Here is a 23,668-nt window from a genome sequence, read left to right on the forward strand (position 1 = left end):
TTTTCACACCTCGTAATCAAGATTCCGGGCCAACCAAAGTATAGAGACTGCACTAATCGCCTCCATAGACTACATCAGGACCCTCCTCGATTGAGGAGTTGGCAGCTCTGATCCTTCTGGACCTCTCCCCAGCGTTTGATACAGTCTCCCACCACACTCTCCTCCTCAGACTCCACAACATAGGCTTTCAACATACCCACTTAAGTTGGTTGCCACTTTCCCCTCAGGCCGCACACAGAACATCCGCTTGCCTCCACTCGCTTCTACACCCAAGAACATCAACTGCAGGGTACCCAAAGGATCCTCCCTCAGCCCAACCCTGTTCAACATCTACATGCCCACACACTCAATCCTCTCACTTACCAAAGAACCCACAACGCCAAAGCCAACTTTCTCAACACCATGACCAGTATAGCAACATGGATGAAAAACAGCTGCCCCAAACTAAACACAGACAAAACGGACGTCCTGATCTTCATGAAGAAAACCTCTGTGGGACCACAGCTGGTGGCCAGCAGAACTCAGACCAAGGCCCTCTCCAACAGACCATACACGAAACCTGTGCATTATCAGACTGCCCACTATCCACAAATCAACCAGTAAACTCATTTGCCCCCTCCTGCTTCTACATCCACTGTATGTTCTGCCAAGTCTTCAAATGGATCCTTACTGACACCAAAAAGACAGTCGCGCACGCCCTAGACACCAGTTGCCTCAACTATGGCAGTGCTCTCTATGCTGGAATGTCCTGCCAGCTACGTAAGATTCCAGACTCTACAGAACACAGCAGCCAGACTCATCCTAAACCTCCCCAAGCATCACGCCACACGTGAGGAACCACCACTGGCCCCCGCCAGGAAGAGATGCCAATTCAAAATCCTCACATACAAGGCTCTCAACAAACTGGGCCGTCCTACGTCAACCATTGACCGAGCTTCTACGTCTCAGCAAGACAACTAAGCTCTGCCTCACTAAACTTTGCCCATATACCCCCTCACCTGCATCTATCACAGCCACAACGGAGACCGATTTGTCTCCTACACAGCAGCCAAGTCCTGGAACAGTATTGCCCCTCCACCGCCGAACAGCTCCCTCCCAGGCAGACTTCAGAAGGAGACTCAAGACGTGGATTTTCGACGAAGACGAGGTACCCTTGGTGCCCAGATGCCCTTAAGGGGTGATAGTGCTGTGCTTTACAATCGCTATGATTGAGTGATGGTCAAGTCTCTTTGCTGTACACTGAATGTACCTTCCTATGCACCCTTACTCTCACTGGCTAAGTCTGAATTACAATACTATTAGCATGAAACAAAACAGATGCTTAGTCTCCCCTTCCAGACAGGGGCCAAACAAATACTTTATTTAGACCTTACTCACATACATGGCGATAACAAAACTGATGTGCTTGGTTGATTGTCATATCTGGTGACCTACTACCATCTTCCACTTAGAATTTTCACACCCACTGCCAGTGATCCATTGCTACTGATCGAGACTGATCGAGACTGTTCAGACTGTACAAAGCAACTGTTTTCACTTGTATCAAGAAAGAGGAAAATATTCTGTTACAACACTGAAAGAGACGACAAGTGGCTGCCAGCCCATTGTAGACTTGTTTTGACAAAGGCCTGGAGTGGCAGATTTAATAAGGTGTTTAAAGCGTGAACAAACAAGGTAAATTTGTTAAGTGCATCTACAAACCGATATCAGCAAGTGGAAATTCTTGGTAGCTTTTTTTATTTTTTTTTAAAAGGACAAATTAGGTTGTCTCTTCAAATTTTAATTAAATTCCACTAACCAAGCTGGCTTTTGGTCAGTTATTTCATGTTGTTGTTTAATACAACTTCAACATTGTTCCAATTATTTCCATTAACCAGTTTCCTCATAAGCTCAGTAAAGTACAAATACAAGTGTTTTGGTTCATTTTTTTTTATTTATTTAAAAACTTTCATAATTCGTTATCCAAGCTCGTGCCACTGAACCAAGAAAGGCAGGAAAGCTGGACAAAAAACAAAAACAACCTTTCATACAGTCTTGCTTTATACAAATTCATCCAGCTGGATTCCTAGTACAAAAAAGGAACAACAATTTATCATTTACAATTTTAGATACAGAAAACTGGCCTCACGTCTTAAGCCAGAAATGTCCTTGCTTGGTGGGCAGGAGGCCACCTGAAAAATGTGGCACAAAACCAGTCCCTAATGAGAGTTTGGGATAAAAAGCTCATCTTCGATCTCCCAGGAGCACGCTGCATGTTTATTTTAGGCCGGACATTTAAATATAGTTTCCAACTTTATTTCTTCTGCTTTGGTGGTGGTCTGTAAAGATAAAGAAAAAAAAAAAACAGTTATTGACATTTAAGTACTAGGAACCAAACAGCAACACAACCCAAAACTATATTCCAACAGTTCAGGTGACATTGGTTCATCAGAATCTCTGTGATTCTCAGATGGGTACAATACAGCTGTTTGTCCATATTCACCTTTCATTACACTAACTCCCGGATGATATTCCAGGTGCAATATTTAAGCTTTGAGACAGTGAGTAAATATATTAAACAAAGTAGTTGCTGCAGAGGCTGCGCTGAGCTTACACCAAATTGGGTTATGACTAAAACTTCTGATGTTGGAAAAACTAGGAAGACTCAGCAACTCTGCAAATGACTGAAGTCATGAGATAGAAAGAGTAAGTCAATTTAAAGCTTCATCCCATTTTCAGGCTGTTCAAGTTTTAACTCCTTCAAAAGTTCCAGCCAAATAAACAGTCTCAGAACAGTTCCCATGGCAACTTTGTAATTCATAGATAAAGTGTGTAATTAACTACTGATTAAAATTGAGAGTATGGTAATGTTTGCTACATCTATAATGTGGATGACCCTAGTTATCCAATTGTAACCACTGATGTAGCTACCTACACAGCTTTCTCAATATAAACTCCAAAACAGAATTTCAAACCATAAAAAGTGACCAAGCATCAAATATTAGGGAATTCTGGTTTAACATGTCTGTAGTTTCAAATGCAGGGGTACTATTTTAAAGACTGTTAAAGAAGCCACCGCATTTAACAGAATTTGTACCATCCATACACGAATACTAACAGACTGTCTTCCTTTTCTAAGGCAAGGTGAGGAAGCGTGGAGATATAAAAAAACGATCTTTCAGAGTTCAAATAACTGCCCGTTTCTAGGGTTATCCTATTGCCTTTAATTTAAGCAAAGAACATGGTCTTCAAGTTGATATATGTACTAGAAGTGCTCTGCTTTACTTACAGTATGTCACGAAATCAGCTAAGATTTGTAATGCCGCACAATAATGCAACTATTTTAAACAAATGGAAAGGATGTTTTGAAACAGTCATTTTTAATTTAAGAAATCCCAGCGAGTTTATCTCACTTCCCTTGGAGAGCTTAGAATTAACATTTCTGTATATAAAGCTTGAAATAGATTTAATAGGAATAAATATTCAATCTGTCGTTTACTACTGTGCAAAGCTTTGGCTGTTTACTAATTGTCCAGGACCTAACCCTTTTGAGGTGCTGACAAGAGGCCAAACCTAAAGTGCAAGCCCCTAGAAGTCATTAAGAAGCACAGACTGTATAGCAGTACCCACCTTTGTGGAAGTGTTCTCAGCACCGTCTACCCTGCAAGGGCCCAATGTCCACCACATTGCTTGGTAAAGGTATGTGAGGAGTAATAAGGTGGCTGCAATACAGAAATCCACTAGTGAGATGTTGCTTAAGACCACCATAGTAGCACCTTTCTTAGAAGTGGAATGCGCCTAAAGTGGAGCTTGTAGAAATCCCTTTGCATTGTGGTTTACAAGCCTGAATCCACTCGACCATCCAACTGGCTATTCCAGCTTGGGAAATATGCAGACCTTTGAAAGGCTTTGAAAAGGCAGAGAGAACTAGTCTGACTCACAGAATGGTTTACTCCTGTTGACGTAGTACAAGAGGGACCTTCTGGCATCTAGTGTGGGCAGTGGTCTTTCAGCAGCAGAATGTGGCTGCGAAAAGAATACTGGAAGATCTACGGTTTGGTTAAGAGAAGAGGGAAGGGCAATAGCATGTTAAGGAGGAACTTAGGATTGGTTTTAAGAACTGCTCAACTATTGTTATCCCGGGTGAAGGGCTACTGTAGCTAAGCACTTGCAGCTCGCTGATTCGATTAAGGGAAGTGATAGCTATGAGGAAGGCTATCTTTCTAGAGCAGAACTGCAGAATGGATGACTGCCTAGGTTGGAGATGGACTCATGATTATGGTAAGGACTATGCTGTTGTTCCACACAAGAGCAGGAAGTAATCAGAGGATGTTGGTGGTGGGAGGGAGGTAGTTATATGACCCTTTCTATGCCCTCCAAAAAGGCCATGACCATGGGTAGCCTGAAGCGAGGTATGTTCTCTGTTCTGCATATAGCCTGCCACCTGGCAAAGTGCGAGAAGACACTGCCTGAGGGGAAGCAGCTGGGGGCTGAGTGACAACTCCAGGAGAGCAGAGTACCAAGGCTGTCTTGCCCAGGTTGCTACTAATGGGAGTTAGTGACATTTACCCGAGCTTCTTCACCACAAATGGAAGCAGTAGGTGAGGTGGAAAAAGTAAGCAAACTTTCCTGACCAATTCATCCACAGTGCACTGCTCATGAACTGTGGATGTGGAAACCTGGTTTCGAAGTTTCTGCATTTTGAGTTTTACTGGGTAGCTAACAGGCCTATCCGTGTGGTGCCCCTACGCTAGATACATGTATGGAGCACCCCCCATACCTTCTGCAGACGCCCCACCAGCTCCTCCACCCTGCTCAACACCACAGTAGTTGGGTGCAGAAATATTTCTTTAAACAGAAGAATTAAATGTGGGCATCAGCCATTGGCAGAATTAGCAGGTCTAATGATATTGGGCATAATCCTACAAGGCCCTGGTACAAGATCGTCATCCTCAGTTCCACTGCAAAGGTAGTGTCCTATGAACTTGAACTTATTTTATTTTTCTGCACTACTCCACTTCACCAGGGAGGGAAGAGGGTCATACAGGAAATCTAGAACAGCCTCGATGTGCAAAACAATGAAAGTGTGAATATTTGTTAAGTTCAAAAGCAGTGCATCAACTGCACAGCAATATGCCCCTAAAGGCAAAATACGTGGAAAGCAGGTTATAAAACATTTGCCATCACCATTTAACACCGCCAAAACTACCTGGTGTGTGTGTGTGTGTGTGTGTGTATATTTTTGTTTTAATGAAGGTGTGGGTAAGTTAACTGTACCAGCTACATAAATGTTGCTAAACATCATATTTCCAAAAATCCCAACTGTCTTTACTGCCAAAGTCCAAAAATGTCACTGTTTGCAGCAACCTACTGTCCAGAAGGACAGGAGAATATTCCATAGTTTAGCCCAACTGACTGTCAAAGGCTTAAGTCAGGTCCATAAATGCCAGACGGATGTAACCGGCTTTGGCCACTGTATACGTATTAATGATTAAGTGCAGGCTCAGGCACTGACCAATAGTGCTCTAACCTGGAACTAGTTAATGTTGCTTTAGTACATTTCCCTAATAAATTAGGAGCATAGCCGGGGGGAAAAACTAACAGTGTCCGACATGGTATTTTATCAAAGAAAATATCATCACTTTAACAAAGTATGCAAAACTCTTTCTGCAGAACAAGTTGGAAACTGAAATAAAGTAGGTAATTGATCTGTCCCAATAATATGAAAAGGCAAAATCTCCCTAGGAACATGCTTTAGATATAGCCTCATCATCATTTTATTATGGAATTGTAAGCAGAGAAGTTCAACAATAAAACTCATTATCGCACGAATACTCCAGCCTTAAGTCTTAGAGCTGCTAAATGTAATACTATGTGTAGTGTATTGTATCAAATTGAGACAGCATTAACCTAATAAAAACATTAGGTTTCAATAAGATAAGTGTTGAGAGATTACAATTTATTTCCCCTTCAGATTGAATGTTATCCTGAACGCCCTCTGCCTACTTTGTAAAGATCTTGGACTCTGGTTACATCGTGTACAGATATTAAAGGGATTGGCGTATACTGTATCATCTGTTTTAGTCTTTTTTCTCCACCTCTTATGACCAACGTTGAGTATATAGCACGTTCTCATTGCCTGGTTAAATGCTACTTCTATTTACAGAAATACTGTTTTTCATAGTTCATATACAAACTTTCAGTGATACGAGTTTCAGCTGATCATCAAGATGAGATGTTTATCTGGAAAAGTGGTCTCTTGAGGTTCTTTTGAGGTTAAACCTATCTCAGTTGTCTGACCACCCTGCCTTTCTACATTTCAGGACAGATCTGTGCTCGGCCGGAGGCTTCACAATCAGCAGGTGGCCAGAGTTTCTCCATTTGATTTAAGTTTTACCAACACGAGGGACTCCGGTGTCAAGGGCACACCCAAGGTGTACCCTCTTGAGTGAAAGGTTGCTTCTTTCTCGGTGTTGACTTGTGTCAGCGTGATTAGTCAGAAATACATCTTTTACCAGTATTTATCTTGGGGTTCGGGAGGTGGGTGCTTACAGGATTCCTGTTATTTTATAGAATATTCCAGAAAAATGTAGTACTTATGCATCAAATCTGGGACATTGAGCAAATCATTGCAAGTGGATTGGTGCTAAAAATGGATACAGGCTGTCCGTGTTCTATTGTACACATTTCTGCTGCATACGATGGAGCTCTTCTTTCTGCATTGCTGGTAATGTCCCTTTCGGACATCCAAGTTGTCCTGAATAGCCTCAGTCTCCTCAAGCCAAATCCTTTCTATTTTAGAGCAGGTTTCCCTGGCTTGAGCAAAACCCACTTTTTATGTTTCCTAGGCCATGGTAATCTTCCCAGACAATGGAGTCTCCTCGTGGGAATACACCTCGCTAATCTGTTAGCTCAAACTTGTCTCAATATCAACACTAACCTGAAAGCCAACTAAAGTAACTAGAAACAACAGGAGGAACGTTCCTCCAATATTGCAGCAGCCATGGGACTTTTCTGTAGCTCCTTCAGCCAGTACTCCTCATGTTTGTCATCTGAATGACAATGAGGTTTTAGCACCAGTGCAGGATCGTAATACGAAAGTGGGAGCTTCTGATGGTTTGTCATACTTCCCCTGACTCTGTCCAAGTCTGGTAAATGAAGCAGCTAAACCTAAAGAATGGAGAAAAACATGTAAAGGGAGTTGGCGCTGAACAGGACAAGACTGATCGGATCCAAAGGAAGACTGTCTGAAAGGAGGAGAAAAAAAAAAAAGAAGAAAAAAAAGAAGATCATGCTGAGAAAAGCTTGAGGAACAGACTGCGCAAGAGCCATGGGGTTTCCCTATGCAACTGCATTAGAACGCAGACTCTTGAGCTGTTCCAGTGCCTGCAGTCAGTCCATCTCAACCCCTGACCCATCCTTATGCTTGAAGGGGGACCAGTGTGTGTTTTCAAACACCTGCTGTAGGATCTGAACCCATCAAGTGGCAAATGTTACTCAACTCCCAATCTAACTAGCTGGTGTTATCCTAGCCTACTGTGGGTGCCCCAGCTCCCTATGGGCCTCTTGATTTTGTAAAAACATGACCATCAAGAATAAAGATAGATGCACCAAAAGCTTTGGGTATCTGTTTGGACAAAATGCAAGAAATTAGTTACTATCATTCTCCAGCTACCATCTTATCAGGAAACACCACCGGCCCCCTTTGTGTTGTGTATTTTTAATAGCACACGCTCATTGGGAAGGTATCCTGGCGCTTTGGCAGGGGTGTGGGGCTATCCTAGGGGAGGGGAGGGACGTTCTCAAAAGGTTTCATTTCTAGAAACTGGAATATAACATAGTATGTCATCAATGGCCGCATATTGGCCACAGAGGCTTTTGGAAGTAGCCATGACTCCATTTGAGGGTGGAAGTCCCATGGTTGAGTTGTCAGAGCCTCTGGCACTCTGCCCTGTATTTCTGCTAAGAAAAGGTTGAAGCCAAGCATGGAGGAGTTTGTCACAAAGTGCCCATTTAGGGCTGCTGAAGCAAATACTTAGTGTAGCTTTGTTAAAGTAGGTGGCTCTCCTATTTACCCCACACTTTGAAAGCACAGCATTGCTCCTGCTGTCATTTTCCTTATCTAGCCACTCCCATATTCCACCAAATGGACAACCAAAAATATATTTTGCTTTTAAATGATTGTTGCTAAATGTAGCCCCCACCATAAGTTTAAAGTCCAACACTGTCAGGTACTTTAACAATTGAACCACTACTCACATCTGCTAGCAGTAATTTCTACATCAAAGGCCAAGTTAAGATGCATTAAATTGTTTCGGCTCCTTGAGGAATTGCCTTGCTATTTTCTGGTGATCTTCAGAGGGTGCTGCTTGAGCACTCATTTTTTCCCATTGTTACTGCCCATATCTACTTGAGAAGTACATTAGAGGTGCAAACACACTAACGCAAGGCCATAACTATTTATACTTTTCTTTCCACCTCATATTGCTTTCTCTCTGGGGACCGAACCTTTATCTCTAATTCTCATAATTTAACTGCAGTACCTTATGCTCTTTAGTGTGATCATCCTAGACCATTGGTGCACCAAATGCAGATATTAAAGGGGTTGGCATATGCTTTCCCATCTGATTCTGCCTTTTTTTCCTTGCCTCTTATGACTAACCTTTTTAAGTAGAAAAAGTTATTGCCTGGGTAATGGCTAGTACTATTTTTCATTGTTTAAATACACACTTTTAGTGCTACAAGTTTAGTTATCAATTTACAGTCAAGAGGTTCTCCTGTGGTCATGTCTTGTCTCAAAAATGTGATTCAAAAGTCATGTCACACCACCGATTCCATCTTAACAGTACTTGTATTTTCTTGACCCAGAAAACATTGTGTTCTACTTTTCGTTCTAAATAAAGTTTAACCATTTTTTCACTTGCTTTCTTGAGATGTGAAAAATGTTTTTTATCTTGGCCTTATAGGTCCTGGCTGTGATTGGCATTGTAGCCATCAGGACCATCATTAAGAGTTTCAATACTAGTGAAGTGGATGGGGAAACAATGATTGTACCCCCACCTTCTTCGATTTCTAAATCATTCTACCTCTTTCCAAGCCCGCTTTTGGTTTGAAAGGAGTGAATTTGCCATACAGCTTTTTATCTAGCCACATGTACCTTTGAAGACAAAAAGGTAGACCTACAAAAAAACATGTTCAAAATTGTAAACCCTGGAAAAACAAATAATGAAAAAAAACTTCAAAAAGTCAGGATTCTCTACAAACTTTACATTCTATAGTGAAAGACCATTGAAAAAAGAAAAAACAAAAAACTATCATTTGCGTTTTTTTGCATATCAGCCATGTAGAGACCATCTCCTCTTCTCCAGTACCGTACACCCTCATCGGTATCAGGAAAACAAACATTTTCATTCACCCATATCTTCTTGTGTTCTATTCCCATGTCAGAGAACAGAATCTGGTGACAATGCAAGCTCACGCTCAACAGTAGACTCCAGAATATAGCCATACCCAATAAGTACATGGTGGAACAACAGGTGCATTTTAAAGTTTTACACTGCAAAACATAATAGGAGCAGAGAACTCTGTACCTGAAGAAAAAAAATGTTGTGTATTTCATGGTCGACTGTGTCATGTTTCTAGTCCGGAACAGAAGCATTCAGTGGAGCGAAAGAATGTCTGTAATATTCAATGAACTAGAGAAAGTCTTCGTTTCAAACCCTTCTATCCATATCCTAGTAAATCTTGCAAACTGTGGTTAAGCCCTGTGTGAAAGGTGAAATATCCCAGTGTTATCACACGTACCTATAGATTCCAACTACAACAGCATGATCTCTTTCATATGGTTCCAGTGTGAGCTGCTCCTGTGGTTTCATATTTTCCTGTTGCATTTTCTTTACTTCAGAAGCAAAAACTGCCTCAGGAGATGCTGTGGAATCTATACAATTTGCCTGAAAGGAAACAGTCTCTGATTAATACTTTAACAATCTACGGCAGCCTTTCAAAATACTGCTCTAAATCCTTCAAGCGACATCGGTCAGTCTTAAAACCAACAGAGCACAATACTTTGACAACCCAACAAACTCAATTTATTTTTTACCTATTTTTATTTTTTAAAGTCCATAAAATTGGCTTCTGTGCATTCAAATTAAAAAAAACACCTTCAGTTAAGTAGTGGCTTTAATTGTTAGACAAGACTTTATTTCAGGTTTACCTTTAGGATTTGCAACAAGTAAAGCCGGACACAAATTTGTGTAAACTGCATATGATTCTGGTTTGAACGCTGTGGACCTACTGAACTCATGTGGCAATTGTGAGTAATTCACCATCCCACATTAGCATGCTGCTGTAACTGTGCATCCTCTAATTACTGCAGCAACAGCAGTTAGCAGGTGTGTAAATTACATCAAAGCCTGTGGCAGCAATGTAATCAGAGTGTATGATTAAGTTATTATATGTAGCACCAACTCGCAACGGACATATCAATAAAGACATAAGCAATGAATATGATAATCTGTTTTGGGGGGCCTGGAACTCTGCTAAGGCTAACCATTTGAAAAAGTGTAGCAATTTAAAGGCAATATCACCTTTATTATTGGACTATAAATATAATCCTAATCTAAATGGAAAAACAAAATTGAGCAGCATTTCGGTCTAAATCTCATTTCTCATTTTAAGGCAGTGCGAAAAATTACTTCCGTTAGCATCCAGCTCATATGCAGCTAAAAAATCTGTCACTTTATAGCAGCTGACAAGTACAACAGGGCCTGCATGCAATAAAAATGGAGCATTAAAATTGGAAGCCCACTTTAAGTCGGTTGCCTTTAACGAGGAGAAAAACAAAATTAAGTGTTACAAGAATGTAGGATGGTTAAGTATCAAAGCATCTTAAACAGAAAAAATGGTGATTAAAAAAGTAGTAAAGAACTAACTGATACATTTGCACGTAAGCCCTAGAAGTTAGGATTTAGAGATGTTACTATATGTTAAAGCTTTTATAACTTAGTGCAAAAAATCCTGTGTTAGATAGTTGGCCATCAAAAAGCAAGTAGTGATCTGCAAGCAACAGGAGCTAGAAATAAAATGAGTGGAAAACAACGCAACTGCTATGGTATCGTGACATCTAGCCTGCCTCACAAAATCTAGACAGCATGGTTATAAAAGGTACAGCAAGAAAAGCTATTGTTGATATGCTAGGGGTTAGTAAGATAATCAACAATTTGGCAGCTTATTAGAGAATAGCCTATAAAAATCAGACAGAAAGCAGCACCCAACCAAATCATAAATAATCTTGCCTTCTGGAGAAATACAATTCATAGGGAAGGGAATGTAGACGGACCCCTAATAAAATATTGTGTTTTCTGATTAAAACATGTAGAATGTATTATATCACTATGATAATTTGCAAAGCTATGACCCTCAGACAGAAAAATGTAGAATCCTCATTTGGGAGGATTGTTTTTCACTAACCTAGCCTGCAATACCGTTTGTTGGAGAAAATTTGAGAAGTGAAGAAAACATCTGTGATGAAGCACCGAACTTCAGACTTTGGGAAAGACTAAACTCCTCCAGGAGAATCCCCATTTATTGACAGCAATGGTCTTAAGGCTATTCCTGGATAAAAACAAGCATGCCAAAGGCAAGGACAGTGCTGCAAACACGAGTGCCATGGGCAACAGAGAGAAAAATATAGACACAGCATTGGCAAAACCAAAAGGTCTTAGCTATACGAAAAGTATTGGCTCAGTCAATGTGTTTTAGTCATGTTTTACATCAGCATAACGCCTGTGCAACATGGCTAAAAGTTGGGGGGAAAAGCACAATAGTAGAACCGGTGCTGGCCAAATCAGTGCTGTTTTTCTGGCGAGAGTGAGCAGGGGGAAAGGGCAAGCAATGATTAGGGGAGGGGGTAAGGAGATATCAGGGGAGGGGGTAAGGAGATATCAGGGGAGGGTGTGGTGTAAGCAGTAGCAGGGGAGGGGGTCAGGGAATGGAGGAAGCAACGATGAGGGAGGGAAGATTGATATGTTACAAAAGTTATGGAAAAAAATAAAAATAAACAGTAAGGAGCAGAGTTGATGCAGCCGTATGTTTTAGTCTGACTAGAAAAAAAACCTCTGCAGCTGCTTAGAAAAATGTTTATTTGAATTCACAAAAATATGCTGTAATTAAAAGGACACTGATGTGGAAATGGTGAGTTTCACTGTCAGGAGGTCCATGGTTCAGAACTTAGGGTGCCGACTTTAGAGCTTATAATTAACAAGCATCAGCAAAGCTAATAGGTCTCACCTTTATAATAGGAGTGTCAAGCTTCTGGGCTTCAACACTAGCTTACAAAGCAGTTACAAAGTAAGTAAAAGACAAGACTGATGTCAATTTACGGATAACATGGGAGTGTGTGCAACAAGAAATATGGAAACGAAATATAGGAAAACTCAACCTATTGAGCAGTACCACCCATTTGCACATTGAACAGGAGCACTAGTGTCAACCAACTGTTGCCTCTGGCTACAAGTTACTCTTCTCAGTTTGAAGTTGACTAATGTTAAAAACAGTGACCAAAACAGCAAGCTAAACGGAAATGGTTTCAGTAGTGATTTTCTAATTAAGAAGGAACAATCTTCTTAGCGACCGATATAATAGCGAACCTGTGCATTTTAGGAGGCAGAAACATGCACCGAAATCAATCTTTTCTGGTTCAACCTCGTAACAGAAAATGACCACAGTTTTGTGTAGGGCGCACAAAATGAACTGCAAAGTTTATTAGCCAAGAATACCTTTCCTTTTCACAGAGTTTCCAGTAATTATTAAAAAACACATAGAGACACTGGACGTACCTTGATGGAGATCACAAAATGTCCAGCATTCTTAAGGAAATTATGAGCGTTGAGAGCAACAATTCTAGTCTGATCGGGTTGTGCAACATCGGCAAAGATAACATCAACCATACCTAACGGAAAGGAAAGTGTTGCATATATAATACCGGCAGATAAAGAAGAGTAAACAAGTTCGTTACTCTTGCAAGTCATGGTTAATGAGTATTATTTAGGTCATATTCTTGGTACGTAAACACAACAGAGTAGTTGTTTTAATATAGCTCACAAAAAGGTAATTTCCCAATGAACACACAACTTTAACTTGTCCAGAAAACATGCTACAGAAAGCCCTTGTCATTTTAATTTAATCCTAACCTACAAAAACTTGGTTGCTTCTCAATTAAATTAAACTGTTAAATTCTAAATCAATGGTATTCACATGGACCTATCAATTCTAATAAGCACCCTGCAAGGCCCAATTATCATCCAAATTTATCAGTCCCATTTACTCACCTACTAACATCCGATATTTGTGTGGATGTCTTGCATCTTCAATAACTGGAATGATATTGGTACGTTTTTTGGCTACATTTATGAGATCACGACCGGATCTGTGCGAAAATTCTACTGCATAAACGAGTCCTTCCTGCAAAAGAATGTGTTGGGATTGAAAACTGAATTGTACATATTGTTCTAAAGATACATGTACATTAAAATTCTAGTACATGGTGGTGACCCCATTAATTGAATGTGAGCTCTACAAGCACCTGTAAAAAGCATAGGAATGGCTTTACCTTCGGGCTAGAATACAATTACGGCTCTCGGTTTTATGGTATTCATTTTTTAACATTTCCCCATGTATTTAGCTGTATTTGATGCCCATCTTATTTGTATTTATCCATATTTTGTGGTTTTTTGTGTGTAAAATTGCATATTTTTTATTTAACCAATACACACCCATAGTTTCATGCCTATTGTGTTTAACCAAATTAAGCAGATATATATATATATATATATGTATATATATATATATATGGTGAGTGGTATATTTAACATTTTCCTGTCAGAAAACAGGCTCATCTGCCACATCCCAAACAATCTGGTAAATAGGACCGAGACATTCTCTTACCCAGAAGAATGGGGAAATGCAGGATGCAATAACATCTCTTCAGCTGAAGACATTAAATCGGGTGAACAATACAAAGCAAACTTTAGCATACCATTAACAAATATGGGCAACTAAGACACCGGGCTTTACACCTGCTTCATGAAAAAGTGACGACACAGCCCTGTGAATTATGAAAAATTGGTACAGCAATTTGAAGGCTCTAGGAGACTGATCTCCAACATATACAGAGTGTTTCAGATTAGTAAGGAGGTTGAGACACTGTCCAACAAGCAGAAATGGGAGACAGAGCTGGGTAGACAGATCAAGGAGGGTCAGTGGAAGGACTTGTGGGCTGCCACACCCAAGTTTTATCTAACCACTCCTCACAGAGAATCACTCTGAGATAATGTATCAGTGGTACATGACCCCATTGTGATTAAGCACATCTTGCCCACGGCAGATGAGGAATACTAGCAGTGTGGTGGAGGAGGACTGTTACACATACAATGGTCGTGCATACCCAGACAGACACTCTTGAAGGAAGTCTTGGAACACATGAAGCGACCTTGGGGCTTCACAATCTTCGCTGACACCGAGCTGCTGCTGTTACAGACCATATCTGATGTGGTACCCTCTAAGGCCCGAGCACTGAATGCAGATGCAAGACAGCTTGTAACTTTGACTCTGGGTTTTATGATATTAATTTTGACATTTCCGCCTATATTTATTTTTCGCTGATTATTTATCAATTTATAATTGTGTCTAGCGTATAACAAGCTGCAATGGGTATATTCCCATATTTATTTAGCTGATAAATGTATACTTACATTTGACAAGCCATCATGTTCCAGAAATACACAGTACACTAGTCATCTGAAAACATCTGCATTGTAAAACAGCTGTATACAGGCGTCGAAAAATTTACTTGCTATGGCAGGTCATATTTTATTAGGTCAATCTATTTTTAGCACCTACTCCTCCCTTCTGGCGAGTTGACAAAGAGCAGGCGGTTCTGTTCAGCCAGAAAGTGGAGGAGCAATAAAGATGCCTTTAAGTCTTGTTCTTGTCATATTTGCTCTTTGTTCAGAGATGGAGGTCAAAAGTCAGTTTGTCTTACAATTAATTTTCCATCTCACTGCAGATTTTCAGGATTGTCAGGTTTTTCCTAACAAACAATATTTAAATAGCTACATCAACTGTGCCAGCATTTCTAAAATATATTTCAGCAGGTGTGAAAGCCCATTGTTTGTACTTCTGTGTGGTGAAAAAAATATATATATAGGAGGATAAAAACAAATCAGAACACTTCCCTTGGACTTTGTGCAAGGAATAAATATGTTTTCTGAAACCCAATTCTCAGAGTTTGTTAATACATCATATAGTTTTATCAATAAAGGGGCTAGTTAGTGGGAAGGTTTTTGGACATTTCTTGGAAATGTCCTGTGTGTAAATGACAGTCTGCAACCACATCACGCTTTAGTAATCTATTTAGTAAAAGTGAGTGTTTAAACAAACTGAGAAACACTCTTCCCTGATGGTAATGCTATTAGTAAATTAAGAGGCAAGTAATGGATCGTGTGTTCCCTTATGTGGGTTAGATTCTTTTTATACATGGATCAAACATTTAGTCTATTTAATCAAGCAAATACTTTTTTTGTTCAGCAGAAAAACTGAGCTCACATACTTGAGGGTACACGCATATGCGACAATGAAGAAAAAGACGATAAACTAAAATATTTGACAAGGATTACACAATGGTTTCTCTAGCCTGGTATATATGCACAAATATAACCCTCATTAGGTAACATTTCTTTTTTAACTCCCCTGCTTGTCAATCTGCACAACTAATGGTCTGGCACTTGTGACTGATGGTAGGGAGAACCACTTAAAGACCTACTTTCTCATATTTGAAGCTAAATACAGGCAGACAAGTAGTTTTATTTGCTATTTAAAAAGAAACAATCCCCTTTACACTCCCCAAAAAAGCAGTAAACACAGAATACTGGGTATACTACTTATAACCCCTCCCTTCTGGGAAAAAATAAGATTCTAGGTCAACAAACTTTGACACTTCCCGGCAAAGGAACTGCTAACAAAACTTGGCCCAAAACTAGAGCATACTTACACCAAAGTAGAAATCCTTGCAAGACTACTAAGAGTGTGTTTTGGGCACCTGGGCATAAAGGTCCTCCAGATGTTCAACTCAAGAGTACAGATCCCAACTTGTGGGCCCCCACAGATCTTAAGCACCCAAACCCCATCACCCACATACCCTAACACACTTGGGAGGTCATAGCAGACCAGAGACCCCTACAGCCCAATATTAAGACTTGCCACCCCACATTAGTTTTCCTACATTTCTACCAACATATGATTCCATGACACATGGGCATAAACTCCCTTTCCTAAACTCTCACAATGGTAAGTGTAAGGAGTAGAGGGGGACATGGAGCAAGAGCAACCATTGGTTCACATGCACATTTCAGGTTTGGTTATTGAATGGCAATGTAACCTGTGAACAATGGTGCCTTAGGCAATGTATGTTGAGATTTACGAAAACCTAATCTAAAGAAATGGATGTTAAAATGTATTGCATAATGACAGAAAGTATTCTGTCTCATTGCATTTGAAAATCATTTTTACTGAAGTAATAGTTAAAAATGCTTTGTTAAATTACACTATTTCTTGTAACATTTGTACAGTATGAACCAGACAAACATCATCCATCAGTGGTGTTCTATTATAACTATTTACACAGGCATTGATGCTGCATTATTGTTATACTTACAGGGCCGACAACATCAGACACATGTGACACTGTTGTGCCAGAAGCTGCTCCCAAATACAAGACCTTGGAACCAGGCTTGATGTGAATCTGATCAACTCCACCAAGAATGGCAGCAGCTAGTTTTGACCTGAACGGATTCCAGGCTCTGTATTCAATCTTATTTTCCCCATCCTGCAACAGAAAAAGCTGTTAAGCAATAGTTAAGATTTCCTAAGAACATACACCAAGAAGGTATCAACTCTTTAAAAACAACTGTCATAACACCAGCCCGCTTGACTTTTCAACACACAGCAGAAGTCCTTAATTTCGCATGAAAAATGACTCCAGCTTTCTAAGAATCATATTGCACAACACTGGAACAACAAAGTAAATTAAATCAGTATATTTAAATTCAATCAGTACACAGAACTTCATCTAACACGATGTATTGTTAAAAGGAATGGCATCATGTCAATTCCATTTACACTCTAAAAAAATGAAAGCAGGCATTCCTCTAGTCCTCCAAGACTACCAAACATGAAAAAAACAAAAAACACCAAAGCTAAACAACACCATCTCCAAACCAATCATGAAAGAATGGAGTGCAAACCTTAACTCTGAAGAATCCTAATAGCCTAGCAGCAGGACGAAAATAAGGAAACCCCCCTAGCTAGTACGGTCCTTATCATTCAAATCAAAGGCATTATTTGACCAGTAAGACCCTCCACATTCAGCCTATCCTGCTAATACTTCTAGTTTATGGAGGAAAGGATAACTATATAATTCTTCAATCAGCACTGCTCTCTGACTAGTGAATTCCACATTTTGAGCCAATGGTACACCATGCATAACAGCTCTTATTGATGCATTCATCATGCACTGTCCAACTTTTCATCTCGTAGTTATTTAGTATTTGAGCGGCATTGCTTGTTCATTTGGAAATTATCAGTAATCATGGTGAATACGAACAACCATGGCCATTGACTTGTGCCCAGCTCGCTGCAGATTAGTCAGCAGTAGATAAAAAAAAACATGCTTTGGAGCTCATGCAATCACCTAAGATGACCCGCACGACGTAGTCACAAAAAAAACAAAACGCAACACAAATGTGATGACAACTACTGTACAGTTTTCCACATTTTTATGAAGTAGAACAAAACCAGGGAGAGGTCTGCATGCTGTATATTAGAACATGAGGAAGTATAGCAGAAGTCTTCATATCGCATTTGTATCTAAATGAAAACACAAATTGTGAAGTCTCTGCAGAAAGAGTGAAGAGTTAAAACTTCACAGTATGATAAAAGCAGACTGCATGGGGACTGGCAAAAAAAATATTCAATTGGAGGGAGGGTAGGTTCATCAAAAAAATCTGGAGAAAGCTGGACAATGGTAATGTGAAAACAGAGCTATGGAGGAAAAGGGGAGCAGAATTCCAATAAGAGGAAACGAACACAGCTGAAAGGGCAGGAGGGGAAAAAAAAAAAAAAAAAAATAAGAGGTTAAGGAGGAGATGTGGTTCTGGTGAGAATTATTTTTTTTTTTTAAATTTAGAAAGAGTGGATACGATTTTAAAAATTGGGTGATTTTAGAGGGGGGCGGTGGTATCTGGGGCGATTAGCAGAGGAAACTTAGTCAACTGTACATTTGTAGTCAGTAACACTGTTCTTCAACTGTGTGTTAGGTGACAGCTCCAGCTTTGCACTGGTTATTTTTAACATCATTTGGAACACTACGCTTTATACTGGATTCTATACAAGCAATGCCCGCACTATCCAGCCTCATGTGCACCAGGTCCTTTAGCAAAAGCTATTGAGCGCATGCTATTTTCTTAAAGTTCTTTACAAAACTACTTTTCCACAATTCACGATGATTCTTATGTAAGCTGAAGTGTTTTTTTACACTAGTATACTCTACTGTACGTTTAGCCACATGACATGCAGACCATGCCCACACATGCAATACAACAAACCCACAACCTTAGCACAGTCTATCGAGTAGCATACAACCGACCTTCCAAAACCGACCACCTCAAAAGCTTTAGAAAGCGCTATTTAAATGTTACTAAAATACTTAGAATAACTATGTAGCTAGCTTTCTTAAATGGTGATGCAGAGGAGGGGCTGTTGGTTGCCACTAGCCGTTTTATGCGGCCAGTCAAGGTGTGACATTTTGTTTTGTTAAATTATTTGGCTCTAGTGGTTAGTTGTTTCACTATTTGGCTAAAAAGTACAGTGCAATTTTCAAGATCGCTAGGTTAACTTGGGGGTTATCGGCAACAGGGAGTAAAAAGCTACAGAAGTATTTGGCACAATTAATGGTATCCAGAATTAATGACAAGGCACCCTCGACCCCATATTTACAAAGTCTTCACCTGAAAAGACAGATTAACTTAATACATTTACCTCCACGGAGATTCTTTTCTCGCCATAGACGGATTCTCCAGGGACCATATTTTTTGTGACCAGAGCATCTTCCTTTCCTCTGGAAATAAAGACTCCTAAAAAGAAACATTTTGGTCAGAGATAGAAGCATTGAGGTCTTCGTTGTACTCTACTTAATGTAGATTAATTGAGTGAGCCAAATGCACCCCAAGGTGGAGGACACAGGTCAACGCACTGCCTGTGAGCTTATGTGCAAAGGACATGTTCCAGAAACTGCTCACTGGTAGAACCTTGCTAACTCATTAAATCCACAAGCGGGCAAAAACAGGGGACATGCTTACCTTAGAGATTTTACAGATGCTGGTTTAACAAGATTTTTAATGCCTCTGAAATGGGTTCACGGGCTAGTGCTGGTAAACTGAAGACTGAGTACTACTTGGTATAAAGCATCAGAATTCATGGGCTAGTGTAATATCGAGCAGTAGATTTGCAGAATGAGCATTTTTAAACATGCAAACACAAAAGTCACATGAATTGACAACAAATACAATCACATGAAAGTTACTTTAACATTTAATAAGCTATGCAAAAAAAATAAAAAAAATTAAGGTGATATTTATTGACTTAGCCATTCTGGAAAAACATCAGATCAAGACCAAGAATACAGACCCGGCATCTCCGCTCCGCCGACCTCACCCTTGCAACCGTTCCCACGTGTACGCAGAACTACAACTGGCGGTAGATAATTCTCACCCCTCGCCGCCAACACGTGGAACACTCTTCCCACCCACCTCCTTACCTTCAGGAAACCTCTCAAGACGTGGCTGTCGAGCAGTGAACCCCCTCTCCCCCTCCCCCCACTCCTCAGCGTCTTGACACTCATGGGTGAGTAGTGTGCTTTACAAATTCCTGATTAATTTAAGGATACAGCATCCAAAATGCATCGGTACAGCTACAGTTTTAGCTAAAACACATACACAATAACTGTGCACAAAGGACGAAGGGTTTATCTCTGCACTTCACAATCACAGCAGTAACTGCAGTGTGCATCAAATGATTTCACTGGCTTCTCAGGTGGTGAATACCCAGTAGCAACTAACATACACAAAATATCTGATAATCCTGTGCACGAACTGTTCAACTTTTCTATCCATGATCCCAGCGACAATCTCCTCAATACCCAGACCTTGGAATCATTCCCCCCCCCCTTATAGTTCCAAGCACAAAAGAAGCTTCAATAACATAAAAAATTAGAGGAAGCAAGAATCAACCATAAGGGGGTACATGAATGGCGTAAAATATTTATTTAGTGCTACATGCCAATATAGAGCACACTAGACTTTTCAGAAATGTGTCTACAATAGGTTTACAAAAATCAAATGAAACCGTCAACAGGACAAAGAATGCAAAGTTAGGAGAGCAGTACTTTCTGGTCATTTGTAATAGCATCTCAGATTGCAAAAATTCCTATTACAGTGTCAAGGCGAGGCACGTTAAACCTATTAAATGACAGCCACAGTCGACCTATTAACATAGCAAGGCTCCTGGCCTCTTCGGAAAACTCACCTTCATGTCTGTGAGGTTCAATTGTCACTTTCCTTCCAGCTCCAAAGCCACCTCTGCCTCCTCGTCCACCTCTGCCTCCTCTTGAAGGCCCTCTGCCTCTGAAGCCACCTTCAGGGGATCTAAAGCCACCTAAAGAGGAAAGATCAAGTTTGAATAAGTTCTCAGAAGTGCCACAACACGAACTTTATAAATGACTACAAATAGCTAAGAAAATCTTTATTTAGAGAACTATTCAACAGTGTTACCACATACATTTATTCCATCTTTTTTTTTTTTTTTTTTTAATTGCTAAAGCTCCAAGTTAATGACAAAAGCCATGCCTTTCAACGTACCAGTGTAAAAGATTACTGACACAAGTTACGGCAATACAGCTGAAAGAGTGCTAAAATGGGCAAAAGCAACAACTGCAGTCATTGGCCACATACATGTAAGTAGTGCAAGTTCTGCACGTCAGTACTGTTGATAGCTGTACATAATAAACAGATTACGTTCCCTTTGGCAACATTTGGTTATTTATCTGTTCAAAGTAATTTTTGCTTCCCCCTTCTTTGTTTTGGGTTTCAGTTATAAGTATCAATTAAAACTAGAAACTTTAGTAAAATCTAGATTTCTGAAATTAATTTTAAAATGTTACTATTTGACTAGCACCGGATGGGCTTATTTACCTTTGCTATAAGTCCCTAATATATGGTACAAGAGGCTAGCAAGTTAAATTTGAATTGTGCAACCACAACAATGAAAAAGGTGAAGGTGACTCTAGGCCTGTCGCTGCAGCCTAATTGTGCAACGTTAGAACCGCCAACTCAGCATGGCAAAATAAACCCTTTTGCCAGGTCAGAACTTTCCTTAATATTAATAAACCACCCTTAGGGAAGGTCTTGGTAGCACACCATGTAGGGTGCTCAATATAAAAAAAGGGCATATTCCTTTGGTGTTTAACATGCCCTGACAGTGTGTAGTGAAATACGTGTTTTTGACCACTGACTGTGTTGCACTACTTTGCACCTGGATTAGTTGTTCCGTCTTCACCAATTGCAGACTACATTTTGTATTCAGTTTAGCTACCTATTGACTTAATTGTAGCGTTAGACATTGCAGTTGAGACCTTGTTAAATGCATCTGTGTTTTTCCACATTGTAAACTGCGCTTGTTTTCGTATTCTTTCTCACTGAAGAGCTAGGGCATATTATCACCGAACAGTTAGTAAGCACGATAAGACTGTATCGGACTTCTGTTTTTGTGCAAGCAGGGAATGGTTTGGCCTTTGGAGAAACGCCTTGGGATGTTGGCCAATTCTCAATGTGTTCTTTTCAACTCTGACCTGCATTAGCCAGCATGCTTGAATATTTCTCTTTCATGGGAGGGGTTTTCTCCAGAAAGCCCTTTCGGTTCTTTAAGATATAAAAAGGTGCCCTGCTCAGTAGCAGTGGAATTTCCAAGACCTCGGTCAAGATTAGACGTCGAATTCCTGACATATAGGTTCCACGAGGGTGGAGATCTCTTTCTCGCAGTTGAACAGGGGGCATCTTCTTCTGGCATGAGAAAGATGAAGAGCCTGACAGGCCCTACGGTGAGGAATTTTTACTTTATTCTTTGCTTTGCATATTCATAACTACATACATTTGCTGTTTACATTGCAGTTGAGAATCATTTGGGTATGTTTTCATTTCATTGCTGTGACTATTTTTGAACATGTGCTTTCAATCTGTTAACCTCCTTTTTTTAGGAACCTCATGGTGAAATAATAATAAATGTCTTCTTTGAACTGAGAAGTGCATTCCAGAGATTTTGTCAGCTTGGTCATTAGTGAAAGTAAAACACAGTGAAAACACAAAATTGCTGTTTCACTGTTTTAAGGCTGGTAACACCCACAGCGCTCAGTAGTAACTTCCATTTGGCACCACCAAAGACATTACTTCAAGGTAACAAATAGTTACAGTAACTTAACAGAAATGTTAATTTAGAATGACACTACTTTGCTGATTAAACATCTGGTAGCCTTTCCTACTATCTTCAGCAGTTGTTACCCAAGACAACATGTTGCCCCCAGCAAGTGGGGGGGGGGGGGGATGTGCGGAGGGGGGTAGGTGGAACGGAGGTGAAGTGCTCCCATTAATAGGGAACAAAGCAAATTGCTGCACATTTTCAAAGAGTCTACAGTCTCAGTGAAGCAAATAGTGATCAAATCTTTTTTTGTGTGTAGGCAGACATGCTGGCATCTCCTCCAATGGGGAAAGCCTGTTGCACTACTAGTTTTTTTCCAGCATGAGGGGCTCATTATGCTTGGTATACCCCAGAGGTGTACCCAGGGCCCCTTCACAGGGGAAGGCAGCTTGCGCCATCTTCAGGTATCTCCAGCATCAAGACCACGTCTTGGCTGGACTGCGGTACAGGATAAACCTTCAAGAAAGACCCTGAGACTCCTGGACCTGATAGGTAATTGTCTCCCTGGACCTCAATGGTGCCTGTGACTGCCCTAACTCATTGTAGCCCACCCAAGTGAAGAGAAGTAGCCATACAAGCCAGCTGGCTAAGAACTGCTAAACCGCCTACAATTTAGTACATTTCCCAACAGTAAAACAACAATGATTTACTTACATTTAAAAATACATCCCTTGTTTCCCGCAAATAGATTTTGGCCCTTTGGTGTCTTTTTAAAATAATAATACAATACTTTTATAAATTGGTGTTGGATTTTTATTATATTTTGTTTCTTACATAACTGTTTTGGGACTCCTCCTGTGCCACAACTACTCAGACTTGAACTAAGGGTTTATTTAGGAAAACTAACTGGACCTGGTGAATATTATGACACTACTACATGGTGAAGTCTCACAACCACATCAAATAATAATCCACTTTCCCACAAAACAGTTTACTAAAATTAGCTTACTGAGAAAATAGATTGTGCAACACAAGGAATTCGAAATTGTGCTTTCTGTATTTAGTGTTGTCACGTTAGATTCTTCACTGGAAAGGGACTCATCAACTCTCTAAAATCCAGAGCATGGCATCTTAAGGAGTAAATGTCCATACCAGCATGGTTCAGTAT

At 40.2% G+C, this 23,668-nt stretch overlaps 1 protein-coding gene across 1 annotated transcript in view; it reads right to left on the minus strand.

Annotated features, from left to right (window-relative positions):
• Positions 1 to 1,913: 1,913 nt before the first annotated feature.
• The window catches only part of FBL (fibrillarin), a 36,793-nt gene continuing 15,038 nt past the window's right edge, over positions 1,914 to 23,668 (minus strand). The window contains exons 3-9 of the mRNA XM_069201020.1: positions 20,617 to 20,745; positions 19,072 to 19,166; positions 16,691 to 16,861; positions 13,308 to 13,440; positions 12,816 to 12,928; positions 9,784 to 9,929; positions 1,914 to 2,318 (exon numbers count right to left, since the gene is read on the minus strand). Coding sequence (XP_069057121.1) covers positions 2,294 to 2,318; positions 9,784 to 9,929; positions 12,816 to 12,928; positions 13,308 to 13,440; positions 16,691 to 16,861; positions 19,072 to 19,166; positions 20,617 to 20,745 — 812 coding nt within the window. The 3' untranslated portion in view covers positions 1,914 to 2,293. The remainder of the gene's footprint in view (positions 2,319 to 9,783; positions 9,930 to 12,815; positions 12,929 to 13,307; positions 13,441 to 16,690; positions 16,862 to 19,071; positions 19,167 to 20,616; positions 20,746 to 23,668) is intronic.

The sequence above is a fragment of the Pleurodeles waltl genome, chromosome 7, assembly GCF_031143425.1.
Source record: "Pleurodeles waltl isolate 20211129_DDA chromosome 7, aPleWal1.hap1.20221129, whole genome shotgun sequence".
Taxonomy (NCBI): domain Eukaryota; kingdom Metazoa; phylum Chordata; class Amphibia; order Caudata; family Salamandridae; genus Pleurodeles; species Pleurodeles waltl.